The 14,763-nt window shown below is 44.4% G+C and overlaps 1 protein-coding gene across 1 annotated transcript in view; it reads left to right on the forward strand.

The window, feature by feature from the left end:
- The window catches only part of LOC121441724 (vacuolar protein sorting-associated protein 13D-like), a 226,987-nt gene that overhangs the window by 137,339 nt on the left and 74,885 nt on the right, over positions 1-14,763 (forward strand). The window contains exons 61-63 of the mRNA XM_041642967.1: positions 562-711; positions 1,500-1,596; positions 3,880-4,028. Of these exons, the coding sequence (XP_041498901.1) occupies positions 562-711; positions 1,500-1,596; positions 3,880-4,028 (396 nt within the window). The remainder of the gene's footprint in view (positions 1-561; positions 712-1,499; positions 1,597-3,879; positions 4,029-14,763) is intronic.

Consider the following 14,763-nt stretch of genomic DNA (forward strand, 5'->3'; position numbering starts at 1 on the left):
TCAAATAAATTATATTTATTTATTTTGTCAAATATGAAGTTTTAAATATTTATATATTATACAGTAGCTATATTGAGCTAACTTCTTAGTCTTCACCCACCTAAAAAATATTAATTCCCTTTGTTATTTCTATTCTTATTATGTTATTGTCAACAAAATTTTTATTTATTTTGTGCATTTATATGTGTGTATGGCATAGTGTGTGTGTGTGTGTGTGTGTGTGTGTGTGTGTGTGTGTGTAGATACTAGAGATTAAACGTAAGTCAGCAAACGGCTATCTGCTGAGCCATCTCTCTGGACATATTATTTTTGAGACAGGTTCACTGTGTTCTCAGTTCTCTTGCCTCCCCTTTCCTAGAGCTAGGATTATGGGTATGTACCGTATTGCCCATCATCATCACCACTGGTCTTGGATGAGAATGTGTGTGTGCTGTTGCTGTGAGGTGGCAGATTGGCCAGGAGACTCTGAGTAGCCTACATAGTATAGACACCAGCCCAAGGGAACAAGTGACAACTAAGCAGCTTAACTTGTTTTTGTTTTGCTGGCCTTTTCTGCCCCAGGTGGACAACCAACTCATTGGTACTACTCAGCCCTTCATGCTCTATGTGACTCCCCTGAGCAATGAGAATGAGGTCATTGAGACAGGCCCTGCTGTGCAAGTCAATGCGGTGAAGTTCCCCAGTAAGAGCGCACTGACCAACATCTACAAGGTGGGCTGGCAGGGAGGCTGGGGGCAATGGCATGTAGAGGCACACTTGCTGTCTCACAGCGAGGTTACAGGGCAAGCCACAGCACAGTGTGTGCACAAAGGTGGCTCTCAGGGCCGAGCCACGAGGGAAATGTTAGGAGCACCTTTTCATGGCACTCTTTATCCTTAGTCGTGGTTTCAGTGCCCTTGGAGCTGAACCTTGGGTCATACTGAACCCGCTGAGGCCAGGGTCTCCATTCCTAAGGGAAGCAGTGCCTTGTAGGCCACTGCGATTAGGGACCAAGTAGTCTGGAGGTACTTCCAAAGCAGTGTGAGAGGTCTGACCTTGGAACAGACAGCATGCTATGTAAAATGCTATGCTTGGACTTTCAGCAGAGAGGTAAAAAGAAGAGCTCTCTCTGAGCTAGGCAGAGGCCAGCTGTGATAGCAGAAAGCTGCAAAAGTGGGAGCCCTCTTTCTGGTCCTTTGTCACCAGTGCTGATGGGGCCAAGCATAAAGGTGGCAAAGTATCCACTGAACACCAGACTTCTGTTCACTGTAACAAGGCAAAGAGAGGTGAGCCACATGTGGTTTGTAATTAACTCACACAGGTAAAGAAGCCATGTGCTAGGATCTTGATTTGCTGTCCAAGCTGATCTGCAACTCCTGAGCTCAAGCAAACCTCTTGCCTCAGCCTGCCTTAGTAGTTGGCACTGTGTTGTCACTGTGCCTGCCACACTGGATCTGCTTACTGACTCAAAGAAAAACTGCTTTAGCTCTTGCCTAAAACCAGACTTTCTTCCTCTTTAGCATCTCATGGTCACAGCCCAGAGGTTCACAGTACAAATCGAGGAGAAACTGCTGCTCAAGCTACTGAGTTTCTTTGGCTACGACCAGGCAGAATCAGGTAAAGCTGTACACTCTACACTTTTGCCTGAGATTGGTCCACAATGTTGTGTTAGTCTCCGCCAACCACACTGGCTGTGCCTCCTAGCCTGAGCTAGCAGGCTCAGATTTGCAGTTCTGCAGCTCCCTTCCAAAACTGCTTGTGTCTGAGTTAGGTCCACAAACTAGGCGGCCCCGAGGGAGTCATAGGATCCCTGAGGGGGTCAGGGTTTCCTGGAGTGTCTAGCAGCTGGCTAGGAAGCAGGTTCTGTTCCTCTGCTCTCTCATAACAGAATGATGAGAGTCATTTAGCAGGCCACTTGGTTTATGAAACCAGCTCAGGGCCAAGGTTTCAGAAATGACTTTTTGGCGGTGGCTTTGGTTTAGTTTGAAAAACAAAAACTGGCTAACCTCACTTGTTGGCTTTTGACATCTGCACCCCTGTGCCTTACTGCTATTACAAAGGTTTCTTGTTGCTGTCCTCTGGTCTTTGGAAAGGGGTCAGATCACTATCAGAAAGAGGACATTTCCTGCAGAGCTGGGAGAGTTCAGCGCTTGTCGCCTTAGCCTCTTCAACACAGCTCTTTCTCCTGCCTTTCCTTAGGACTACAACTGAGAAAGGAGCCAATGGTGCATACTTTTCAAAAGACTTAGTGTGTGTGTGCGTGCGCGCATGTGCATGCGTGTGTGCCCACGCACACATGTTTGTCTATCCTGTATGTGCAGATACCTGTGGAGGCCAGAAGAGGGGCTCAGATCCCCTGAAACTAGAGTCATAGGCCCTTGTGAGCTGACCAATATGGCTGCTGGGAAGTGAACTCAGGTCCTCTAGAAAAGCAGCAAGCTCTCTCAACTGCTAAATCATCTTTCCAGCCATTTGGCCAGCTTTTATTCTGTTTTGTTTTGAGATAGTCTGTCGCTGTAGTTCATGCTCAAGCTCACAATCTCCCATGCCTTCACCTTTTAAAACTTAAACTGAAGAAATGATGGTAAAGAGGCTTTTGTTCTTGTCTTTGTCTTTGTCTGCCATGTTGGCTAGAGGGAACATGTACATACAGACCCACAATGTGACAACAATATTTTTCTATTTTTATTCTAGATTTAGAGATCAGCTTTAAATCTTCAGCACCACAAATAAATAGAATGAAGCTTTAAGAATATTTAATTGGTCTAGGGATTTTACTCAGCGGTACAACATGTAGGTAGCTTGTCTGAGGTACTGTGCTGAGTCCTTGGGCCTCAAAAAGAAATAAAGTAAAGACAGAGACAAGAATTTCAGAGGAAGAACAAGGCCCCGTCTGTCTAGTGCTGTGCTTTCAGCTTTGGTCTGAACCCCGTTTGTTAGGAGTCCCGTATCCCCCTATGTGCCCAGCAGCCAGGCAAGCAGGCAGCATTCTATCTGGTTCCTTCCCAGGAAAATTCACTTCAGGTTTCATGTGTCACACTTTTCTTGTGTTCTTGTAAGTTCCTCTTGGAACTCTCCTACAGCATTGCACAGAGGACTCAGGCTTTTGGAAAGACCTTGTCAGCCTTCCATTACTTGCCCTCCATTTTCAGTAGCCAGTTCTGTTTCCTGAGTGTGGAAGGCAGGTATCCTTTGGAACATCCTTCAGCTTTGAGTAGAGTGATGGCAGCTTTGACTGGAAATGTGCTGAGTAGCTGTGAGCATTTTCTCTGGTTTGCCTCTGGAGACATAGGAAGCCAAGGGAACCCTGCTGCCTGAGTGGATGCTCTGCATCCTCCCATGCAAAGAGTGCCTTGCGGTTCTAGCCCATGTCCCTCCCTCAGGGGCTGACCAATAAAATTCTGCCTTGACTATCCTGCTTCTGAGACTTGCACTGCTGGGGAGGATGCTACTGTGGAGATAGCTGTCCCAGCATCTTGTCAGGAATGTGTTCTTCATAGCATTGCTTCTGTTGAGAGTGTCCTCTTTGGTTCAGCCATTCTGCACTCTAGATTTATATGGCTTGGATCATAAGTACTAGTAATGACAATAATTCTGGAAAGTCCGTGGCCAGCAAATGAACCTGTGACCTTTGACTTTTCAAGATCCTGTGTGCTGGGTGGCACAGAGTCATAGGTTAACAGATGAAGCTAACCTAATCAAATTTACATTCGATAACCCATATACAACCTGCTTTTATATATAGAAATGCAACTGGATACTGTTTGCGATGCAGAGCCCCAAAAAACTAGGGAAGTGAGATGGTGGCTGTTTGTGTGGGCTTTTATGTGAGGTCACACAGGTTTGAGTCATGATGCCAACAGCTTTTGGTTTTGTTTTTTCCTTTTGCCTTTGGACCAGAGGTTGAAAAATATGATGAAAACCTCCATGAAAAGACAGTGGAGCAGGGGGGAACCCCAACTCGATACTACTTCGAGAATCTTAAGATCAGCATCCCCCAGATCAAGCTGAGTGTGTTCACTTCCAACAAGCTGCCGCTGGACCTTAAGGTGAGCCAATGCTGGTGCACTCTCGGAGAAGTGCGCACGTGTTGACTGGTCACTTTCTTTGTCTGGAATTAGCATCCCTGGCACTCGTTTTGTACCTTTCCTTTACAGGTGTTCATTAACTGGGGTAAGAATCATTTTCCCTGATGTTTGCATATAATGTTGCTGAAAATGAAGGCATTACTGAAAGGATGAAGCAGGATGATCTAACACTCATCTGCCCTTTGTAAAGCTCTAAGCTTATCTCAGAGCAGTAGAAACTTCATCCTTGGGCTTGGTCCAAGTTGTAACTGCGACCAAGATCGTCTTTCTCTTGACCCACCGCCCAGGTCTCTCTTGCTTTTTTCTAAGCATCTATTTCTACTGTGATGGCCGTCAGATGGAAGGTCAGCCATCTTCAAGGGAGACTTAGCTATCAGCCTGCTGGGCCGTGGCCTTGTACAGCTTCAGGACATAATCCTCCTACCAACCGTCTTGATCCATAGCTGATAGTTACAGCCTCAACGCCACCTTCATTTTTAGTGGCAAAGCATATTTGAAGGAAGGTAGTGGGCTGACATTCAAATCCAAGTCTACATCATGTCTGAGTTCCCCACTGTACTGTACTGGCCCCCTGGGACCTAGACGAGAATGTTGTTAGACTGTGTCTCCTCAGTGGTACCTTTGCTTAGTAGGTCGGGAAGCTGAAGTTCTCTGTTTTGTTTCTTCATCCTGTACAGTAGTAAGGTGATGCTTACTACTATACAGGAATGGGGCAGGTACTGTTAAAATGCCTTTCCTTTTTTTGATGCTGAATCTGCCTGCTCAGGTTGGCAGCCATTGCTTCTGGTTCTTCCTTGTGATGCCCTTGAAGATGGTTGTCCAAGCCTTCTTCCCTCCACTGTGCATCAGTGGCCACATTGGTCTGTGCTGCTTCTCTCAGGAGATGCATAACGGCTGCAATGTCTCCACAGAGGAACATCTAGATAGCTGAAAAAGTTGTGAGCCTGCAGTGGTGGGTTCAGATGCCCATGCAGGTTAGGCTGCAGGCTCTGCCTGGTAGTGCAAGGGGCCTTCAACCCAGAGCACAGTTCCATGAGGAGGGGCAGCACGGCCCACTGCAGCCATCACTGCTGTGGCTGGGGATTGTGAGCCCAGCACTGCCCAATGCTCAGGTTTTTAAGGAGAAGCTTGAAATCTGCATTTTTGTGTGGAATCTCCTGGTTTTTAAATGTTGGCAGTCAGTTCACATTTAAAAAAAAATAACAACAAAAAGCCTTGTGGGCCTGACAGAACACATGTGTGGGCCTCATGTGCCACAGCCTGCCAACTCCCAGCTTCTAAAATAGACAGACCTGCAGGTGATGAGGCAGCTGTCTGCTCAGCCTCAGATTCTAGAAGAGGCTGGGATGGGGTGATGCCTTCAGTAAATTCAGGCAGGGGAGGGCCAGCCCGGTTCAGGGGCAGTGTCCTGGGAAGAGTGGCACAGTACCCTTCTCCTCTCACTGCCCTGCTGCTTAATCTGCCCCAAAGTGGTTCCCAGGAGGCTGGAGATGCTTATAATTAGCCAGGGAGCGAGGGGAAAACCATGGGAAAACTACTGTCTTGCTAATATCCACAAGTATCCACTTGACTTTTGTGACCCTTGGAATGGGTTTGTTTGATAAAGTCTGTTCCCCCAGAACACTTGGCTCTCACCCAGCAAACCAATGCTAAGCATTTCCTGCAAGTGGAAGACTTCTTGATTTAAAATCGTCTCGTTAAAGAGCACAGACCCCCAGCATTCCTTTCAGAGTGCTCCCAGCAGAAGTGCCTGGTCCCCAGACCTGTGGTACCGATGCCATGTGTGCTCTGCAGCTCTACAGGTGCTATGTGTGCTCTGCTGAGGTGAGCTCAGCCCTTCATGTTGACTGTCTTCTTGGCATTCTACTAGAGGACTGTTTTCAGAGTACTCTTATGCAGACACCATGGCATACCTGTGTTTCAGGCAGGGTGTTGGGAATGGGAGTTGAGCTCTGGACTTGTAGAAGTCACCGTTGTTACCATACCTTGAGTGTTCTTCCTGGAGTTTGGGACTCCTAAGATAATACCATTTATTCAGAGTTTTCTAAAGAGTAACAGCCCTTTATTAGGAGCTCTTAGGAAGGGCAGTATGCTCTTTCTGATGAATATGGAATCACTAAACACATGTGCTTAGGAAATGAAGCCCTTCTCTATGAAGAGCAGCCACAGGGGTCTGACTCAAAGGTAAGCCTGTCTTAGAACTGAAGGAACAATTGCCTCCATTCTCTGGATTCCCAGGCAGGAGTGAAGCTGTCAGAAATCTCAGAGGGGGGCCTTTCCAGGTTTACACTGAGGGACATTGTTGCTAGATACAGTGTCTGTCTGGTGACTCAGACCTGTCTACATCTGCTATCTTCGTTGGATTCATGACTGACAAGAAGAGAAGCTAATATTCCATTTCATGGAGTCAAGAACACGGCTTCTCCTCCTTTCTCTTCATGCTTTGTATGGAGTTTGTATGTTAGTGATACCATGGTCATTTGAAAAACCAGGTAGCTTTTATATGGGGGTTTCCCCCAACTCCGTTAAAGATCAAAAGATACCAGGGGGGTCTTTAAAAGTTTTCAGACGGTGCCTACAGCAGGCTTTTCCCATTTAGAGCATTGGGGTATAACAAAAGAAGGACCTTAATTGAGCAATCTAGTTTGGAAGAAAACCCACACTTTAATGGTCAGAGAGCGAGCGGGTGGGGGTAAGGGGGGATTTCAAACAAAGACACTATTTAAAAAGCCTAAAACTGTCTTCTGAAAGGCTTGAAATAATTTGTTGGGAAACTTCAGACCCTTTACTTTTTCCCTCCCCTCCCTAAATAAAAACCAGATTTGTTAAAAGGAAAAAGATCCAGTATTGTTAATTGTGTTTCAGAAAGTGCCAGAGAGGGAAGTAGCCCCGTAGCTTTAAACACTGTCCCCAAAGGGAAATCGGCAAATACCCTGCTTCACATAAACAGTCTCAATGTGCCATAAATAAACCTTTAGAGAATGAATTCCAGACAGTTTTGTTTAGTGTGGGATAAACTAAGAAAGGAAAGGACAAGGCCCAGGGCCTAGCTGTGATCTGAGGCCTAGTGGACAGGTATTTCTTCTTTCAACTTGGCGCCCCGTCTCTGGAAGGCTTCAGCCGTTTTGTATGGGAGGTGGGAGTGGGCAGTTTTCTATTTTATTAAGAACTTATGAGCACAGGGTTGCTTTCTCCAGAATCCATTTTACAACAGGAAACTGCTACTTGAGTAACTAAGTGTCAGTGCCGCGTCCTACTGTATGTGACCAGTCACTGGGTCTCTCCGGAGGGAGCAATTATACCAACAGGCTGGCCCTGTGCTTTTGCAAACAAGGGACCCAGGGCAGTAAATGACTAAGTGAAGACAGTTTCATTCCACTTCCCTGATTCTAGGATGGATGGTACCTGTTGTGAGGCCGTGGCAGCTTGGTAGAGGTCAAAGGGACCTGTAGCAGAGTACCAGTCTTTTTTAATGTTAGGTCTCAATGAGGAAGTTTCACTTCTTGCTTTGTTTCTAAGCTTTCTACCTTAAGCTTTTGTTTAAGGCTTCCCCATCGCTGAGAAGAAAGTAAAACTCACAGCATCGAGACCGTGTGCCCAGCGTCAGTCCCCATCACACTCACAGCATCGGTGAGACGGTGTGTCCCCCGTGTTAGTCCCTGACCTTGGCCTGAAGCTGGTAATGAAGGAGTTAAGCTAACTGTTCGTTTTCTTGTCAGTGAAATGGGGGAAACTTCAATACAGTTCCTTTGTGCCTACTTACTCTTTGGTGGGAGGCATGGCCGAATGAGTTTTGAGAAGAAATAGTGGCCCTCTCTGGCCTCTGTGCTTTCTACCAAATAAGTAGCTGTTGTTAAAAACAGCACATTCTAGTTTGGGATCTGCTCACGGCCAGTCTTGTGACTTTAGGTTGCACACTTAGCACATCTTCAGTTTGGGTGGGAGGGAGGGGTTTAGTCTGACCTTGAATTAGGTCTGAATCCCAGACTAGTTTTGAACTTGGCGAACTTCCTGCCTCAGTCTCCCATGTGCTAGAAGTGGAGGTGTAACCCCCACACTGGCATCTTTTTTTTTTCTCTCTTTTTTTTTTTTTTATTGAGAAAAGGAAAAAAAAAAACAAGTTTCTGCCTCCTCCCAGCCTCCCATTTCTCTCCCCCTCCTCCCAACCTTCTCTCCCTCCTCCCACCCTTCTCCTCCTTCCCCCACTCCTCCCCCCCTCCCTCTCCAGTCCAAAGAGCAGTCAGGGTTCTCTGCCCTGTGGTAAGTCCTAGGTCCTCCCCCCTCCGTCCCTATCTAGGAAGGTGAACATCCAAACTGTCTAGGCTCCCATGAAGCCAGCACATTAAGTAGGATCAAAACCCCGTGCCATTGTCCTTGGCTTCTCATCAGCCCTCATTGTTTGCCATGTTCAGAGAGTCTGGTTTTATCCCATGGTTTTTCAGTCAGAGTCCAGCTGGCCTTGGTGAGCTCCCAATAGATCAGCTCCACTGTCTCAGTGGGTGGGTGCACCCCTCGTGGTCCCGACTTCTTTGCTCATGTTCTCCCTCCTTCTGCTCCTCATTGGGACCTTGGGAGCTCAGTCCAGTGCTCCAGTGTGGGTCTCTGTCTCTATCTCCATCCATCACCAGATGAAGGTTCTAAGGTGATATGCAAGATATTCATCAGTATTGCTATAGGATAGGGTCATTTCAGGTTCCCTATCCTCAGCTGCCCAAGGAACTAACTGGGGACATCGCCTTGGGCTCCTGGGAGCCACTCTAGGTTCAAGTCTCTTGCCAACCCTAAGGTGGCTCCCTTAACTAAGAATTGTGCTTCCGTGCTCCCCTATCCAACCTTCCTTTATCCCAATCATCCTTTTTCCCCAAGTTCCCCCCATCCTCCCCTTCTCCCTTTCTCTCCCCATCTCCCCTTACCCCCATCCCACCCCACCCCCAAGATCCCAGTTTTCTCCCTGGCAATTTTTTCTACTTCTCATAGCCAAGAGGATAACTATATGTTTTTCCTTGGGTTCACCTTCTTACTTAGCTTCTTTAGGTTCACCAATTGTAGTCTCCGTGACCCTTATTTATGGCTAGAAACCAATTATGAGTGAGTACATCCCATGTTCATCTTTTTGGGTCTGGATTACCTCACTCAGTATAGTGTTTTCTATTTCCATCCATTTGCATGCAAAATTTGAGAAGTCATTGTTTTTTATCGCAGCGTAGTACTCTAATGTGTATATATTCCACACTTTCTTCATCCATTCTTCCATTGAAGGACATCTAGGTTGTTTCCAGGTTCTGGCTATTACAAATAATTCTGCTATGAACATAGTTGAACAAATGCTCTTGTCATATGATAGGGCATCTCTTGGGTATATTCCCAAGAGTGGTATTGCTGGGTCCAGGGGTAGGTTGATCCTGAATTTCCTGAGAAACCGAAACACTGATTTCCAAAGTGGTTGCACAAGATTGCATTCCCACCAGCAATGGATGAGGGTACCCCTTCCTCCACAGCCTCTCCAGCAAAGGCTATCATTGGAGTTTTTTATTTTAGCCATTCTGACAGGTGTAAGATGATATCTCAAAGTTGTTTTGATTTGCATTTCCCTGATCGCTAAGGAGGTTGAGCATGACCTTAAGTGTCTTTTGGCCATTTGAACTTCTTCTGTTGAGAATTCTCTGTTCAGTTCAGTGCCCCATTTTTAAATTGGGTTAATTAGCATTTTAACGTCTAGTTTCCTGAGTTCTCTATATATTTTGGAGATCAGACCTTTGTCTGTTGCGGGGTTGGTGAAGATCTTCTCCCAGTCAGTAGGTTGCCTTTTTGTCTTAGTGACAGTGTCCTTTGCTTTACAGAACCTTCTCAGTTTTAGTAGGTCCCATTTATTCAATGTTGCCCTTAATGTCTGTGCTGCTGGGGTTACACATAGGAAGCGATCTCCTGTGCCCATCGTATCCTCCTCAATTTCATTCTTCAATGCCTTAAAGTTCTTGTCAAATAGATCTTTCACTTCCTTGGTTAGAGTTACCCCAAGATATTTTATACTGTTTGTGGCTATCGTGAAAGGTGAAGCTTCTCTGATTTCCCTCTCTGCTTCCACATCCTTTGTGTATAAGAGGGCGACTGATTTTTTTGGAGTTGATCTTGTATCCTGTCACATTACTAAAGGTGTTTATCAGCTATAAAAGTTCTTTGGTGGAGTTTTGGGGGTAGCCTATGTACACTATCATATCTTCTGCAAATAACGAAAGTTTCACTTCTTCCTTTCCAATTCGAATCCCCTTGATCCCATTATGTTGTCTTATTGCTATTGCTAGAACTTCAAGCACTATATTGAAGAGGTATGGCAAGAGTGGACAGCCTTGTCGTGTTCCTGAGTTTAGTGGGATGGCTTTGAGTTTTTCTCCGTTTAATTTAATGTTAGCTGTCGGCTTGCTGTATATAGCATTTATTATATTTAGGTATGACCCTTGTATCCCTAATCTCTCCAATACTTTTATCATAAAGGGATGTTGAATTTTGTCAAATGCTTTTTCAGCATCTAATGAAATGATCATATGGTTTTTTTCTTTCAGTTTATTTATATGATGGATTACATTGATAGATTTTCGTATGTTGAACCAGCCCTGCATCTCTGGGATGAAGCCTACTTGATCATAATGGATAATTTTTCTAATGTGTTCTTGGATTCAGTTTGCCAGTATTTTGTTGAGGATTTTTGCGTCGATGTTCATGAGTGAGATTGACCTATAATTCTCTTTCTTGAGTTTGATTTCTCTTGGTTGAGTCTTTGTGAGGTTTTGGTATCAGAGTAACTGTAGCTTCATAAAAGGAATTTGGCAATGCCTCTTCTGTTTCTATATTGTGAAATACATTAAGGAGTATAGGTATTAGGTCTTCTTGGAAGTTCTGGTAGAATTCCGCATTGAAACCATCTGGTCCTGGGCTTTTTTTGGTAGGGAGATTTTTGATAACCGCTTCTAATTCTTCGCGACTAACAGGTCTATTTAGATTGTTCACCTGGTCCTGGTTTAACTTTGGTATATGTTATTTATCTAAAAAAGTGTCCATTTCCTTTACATTTTCCAGTTTTGTGGCATATAGGCTTTTGTAGTAAGATCTAATGATTCTCTGAATTTCCTCTGTGTCTGTGGTTATGTCCCCCTTTTCATTTCTGATCTTATTAATTTGCAAATTCTCTCTCTGCCGTTTGATTAGTTTGGATAGGGGTTTGTCAATCTTGTTGATTTTCTCCAGGAACCAGCTTTTTGTTTCATTGATTCTTTGGATTGTTTTCTGTGTTTCTATTTTGTTGATTTCAGCCCTTAGTTTGATTATTTCCAGTCTTCTACTCCTCCTAGGTGAGTCTGCTTCTTTTTTTTCTAGAGCTTTCAGGTGGGCTGTTAAGTCTCCAATGTGAGCTTTCTCTGTTTTCTTTAAGTGGGCACTTAGTGCTATGAACTTTCCTCTTAGGACTGCTTTCATAGTGTCCCATAAGTTTGAGTATGTTGTTTCTTTATTTTCATTGAATTCCAGGAAGACTTTAATTTCTTTCTTTATTTCTTCCTTAATCCAGGTATTGTTCAGTAGTTGACTGTTCAGTTTCCATGAATTTGTAGGCTTTCTGGGGGTAGCATTGTTGTTGAATTCTAACTTTAATCCATGGTGATCTTATAAGACACAGGTGGTTACTAATATTTTTTTGTAACTGTGGATGTTTGCTTTGTTACATACTATGTGGTCGATTTTCGAGAAGGTTCCATGAGCTGCAGAGAAGAAGGTATATTCTTTCCTATTTGGGTGGAATGTTCTATAGATGTCTGTTAAGTCCATTTGCTTCATTATCTCCCTTAAGTCTCTTATTTCTCTGTTAGGTTTCTGTCTGATTGACCTGTCTATTGGTGAGAGAGGAGTGTTGAAGTCTCCTACTATTAGTGTGTGCGGTTTGATGGCTGCCTTGAGTTTTAGCAATGTTTCTTTTATGTACATAGGTGCTTTTATATTAGGGGCATAGATGTTCAGGATTGAGACTTCATCCTGATGAACTGTTCCTGTTATGAGTATAAAATGCCCCTCTCCATCTCTTCTGATTGATTTAGGTTTGAAGTCAACTTTGTTAGAAATTAGTATGGCCACACCTGCTTGTTTCTTAGGTCCATTTGCTTGATAAGCCTTTTCCCAGCCCTTTACTCTGAGTAGGTGCCTGTCTTTGTGGTTGAGGTGTGTTTCTTGTAAACAGCAGAATGTTGGATCCTGTTTTCTTATCCAATCTCTTAGCCTGTGCCTTTTTATAGGTGAGTTGATTCCATTGACATTAAGTGATATTAATGACCAGTGGTTGTTAACTCTGGTCACTTTTTTAGTCGTAGAGTTTGTGTGTTTCCCTTCTTTGAGTTGTGTTGGTGAAGGGTCTCTAGATGTCTGAGTTATTGTGGTCATTGTTGGACTCCTTGGTTAGTGATTTTCCTTCTATTACTTTCTGTAAGGCTGGATTTGTGGCTGCGTATTGGTTAAATTTGTTTTTATCCTGGAAAATTTTATTTTCGCCATTTATAGTGAACGAAAGCTTGGCTGGGTATAGTAGTCTGGGCTTGCATCCATGGTCTCTTAGTTTTTGCAGTACATCTATCCAGGACCTTCTGGCTTTTATGGTTTCCATGGTGAAGTCAGGTGTAAGTCTGATAGGTTTACCTTTATAAGTGACTTGGCCATTTTTCCTTTGCAGCTCTTAAAATTCTTTCCTTATTTTGTATGCTTTGTGTTTTGATTATTATATGGCGAGGGGATATTTTTTTTTTTTTGATCCAGCTTATTCGGTGTTCTGTATGCTTCTTGAACTTTCATAGGTATATCTTTCTTTAGGTTGGGAAAGTTTTCTTCTATAATTTTATTAAATATATTTTCTGGACCATTGAGCTGCACTTCTCCTTCTTCTACTCCTATTATTCTTAGGTTTGGTCTTTCTATTGTGTCCCAGATTTCCTGAATGTTTTGTGATGAGAGTTTGTTGGACTTGCTGTTTTCTTTGATCAGTGTGTTTATTTTCTCTATGGTATCTTCAGAATCTGAGATTCTTTCTTCTATCTCTTGTATTCTGTTGGTTATGCTTGTTTCTGTAGACTCTGTTTGTTTACTTAAATTTTTCATGTCCAGCCGGCCCTCTGTTTGTGTTTTCTTCTTTGCCTCCATTTCAGTTTTCAAGTCTTGAACTGTTTCCATTATCTGTTTGATTGTTTTTCCTTGGTTTTCTAGGGTATCATTCACTGATTTATTCAATTCTTCAAACTTTCTGTTATATTTCTCATCCATTTCTATAAGGGCGTTTTTTACATGCTGTGTAAGGGTGTCAATCACTTTCATGAAGTCAATCTTTTCTACTTCTTCTTGATTAAGGTGTTCATGTCCTCCTGTTGTGAGGTCGCTGGTTTCTGGTGGCTTCATGTTGCTTTTCAGCTTGTTGGGTGAATTCTTGCATTGGCGTCTGCCCATCTCTTCTTCCAAATGCTCCCTTATGGATCTTCTTTTACCGGATCAGATCTCCTTGCCTACTGATGTACCTTCCCAGTGATGGCTCTCCCCAGTGTTGGCTCTCCTGGTGCTGAGATCAGATCTCCATGCCCAATGATGGCTCTCCCCAATGCTGGCTCTCCTGGCACCCAGATCAGGTCTCCGTGCTGGTTGGGTAGCTCGTAAACAAAGCACCTACCCTGCTTGGTGCAGGCAGGCCATAGAAACAAAGGAACTCCCGCCTGCTTGGGTGCCCCGAGGATTCGGACCCAGTCCCCAGACAGGCTGGGCTGGGTGATGTTATGTGTCGAAAGAGGGCAGTGGGGAGGGTTCTGGATGCAAGCTGGGTGGGATAGGAAGAAAGAGGCAGTATGCAAGGAGTAGAGGCCCTGCAGAGAGCCCAAGAAGCCACACTGGCATCTTAAGGATGTTCTTAGTTCCTAAAATTTTTCCTTTTGATATTACCAGTGCCATCCCGTGGTCCCAGACCAGTGTTCTTTCCCTATTTCTGTCTCTGTCTCGTCCTCTGTGTTTGTGCCATGTCTCTTCTGGCCCTCCTGCCTCTACTCTTGCCTCTTGGGCTCTTTTTGTAGCTGTTTTTGTTTTTGTTCTGCTGGAATTGTCTGATCCTAGCTGCCAGCCAGGTGTCTGTCAGGTTATTGGTCTTTTATCTCTTCTCATTTTACAAACTCTTCATGAAAGTCCTATCTTGATCAAAGTAACAGGTGTTTTCAAGGGATTAATTTTTATTTGGCTTGTGTGTTCATGTCCGTGTGTGTAGAGGCCAGAAGACAACCTTAATCGTCATTCCTTAAGAGCTGTACCTGTGTTTTGAGATAAGGTCTCCCTGACCCGGCCTTGCTGACTAGGGTAAACTGGATGGCCAGCATGTCCCAGGGGTCTGCCTTTTCTGCCTTCCCAGCTCCCTAGTGCTGGAATTACAAGTATTAACCATCATGCCGTGTGTGTGTGTGTGTGTGTGTGTGTGTGTGTGTGTGCGCGCGCGAGAGAGAGAGAGAGAGAGAGAGAGAGAGAGAGAGAGAGAGTCAAACATGATGGGAGCCTTAATGGGATGGAAAGGCTTTTGAAATCAAAGTATACTTACATCATGTCCCCCTTGCCTCTCTCTGACTCTTCCTGTGCACCCCACCCACCATCTCTCAAATTCATGCCCCCTACTTCTTTGTTGTTGTGTGCATGTTCC

This window comes from Microtus oregoni, unplaced genomic scaffold (genome assembly GCF_018167655.1).
Source record: "Microtus oregoni isolate MIOR12 unplaced genomic scaffold, Mior012 000081F_ref0000091, whole genome shotgun sequence".
In the NCBI taxonomy this organism is placed as follows: Eukaryota; Metazoa; Chordata; class Mammalia; order Rodentia; family Cricetidae; genus Microtus; species Microtus oregoni.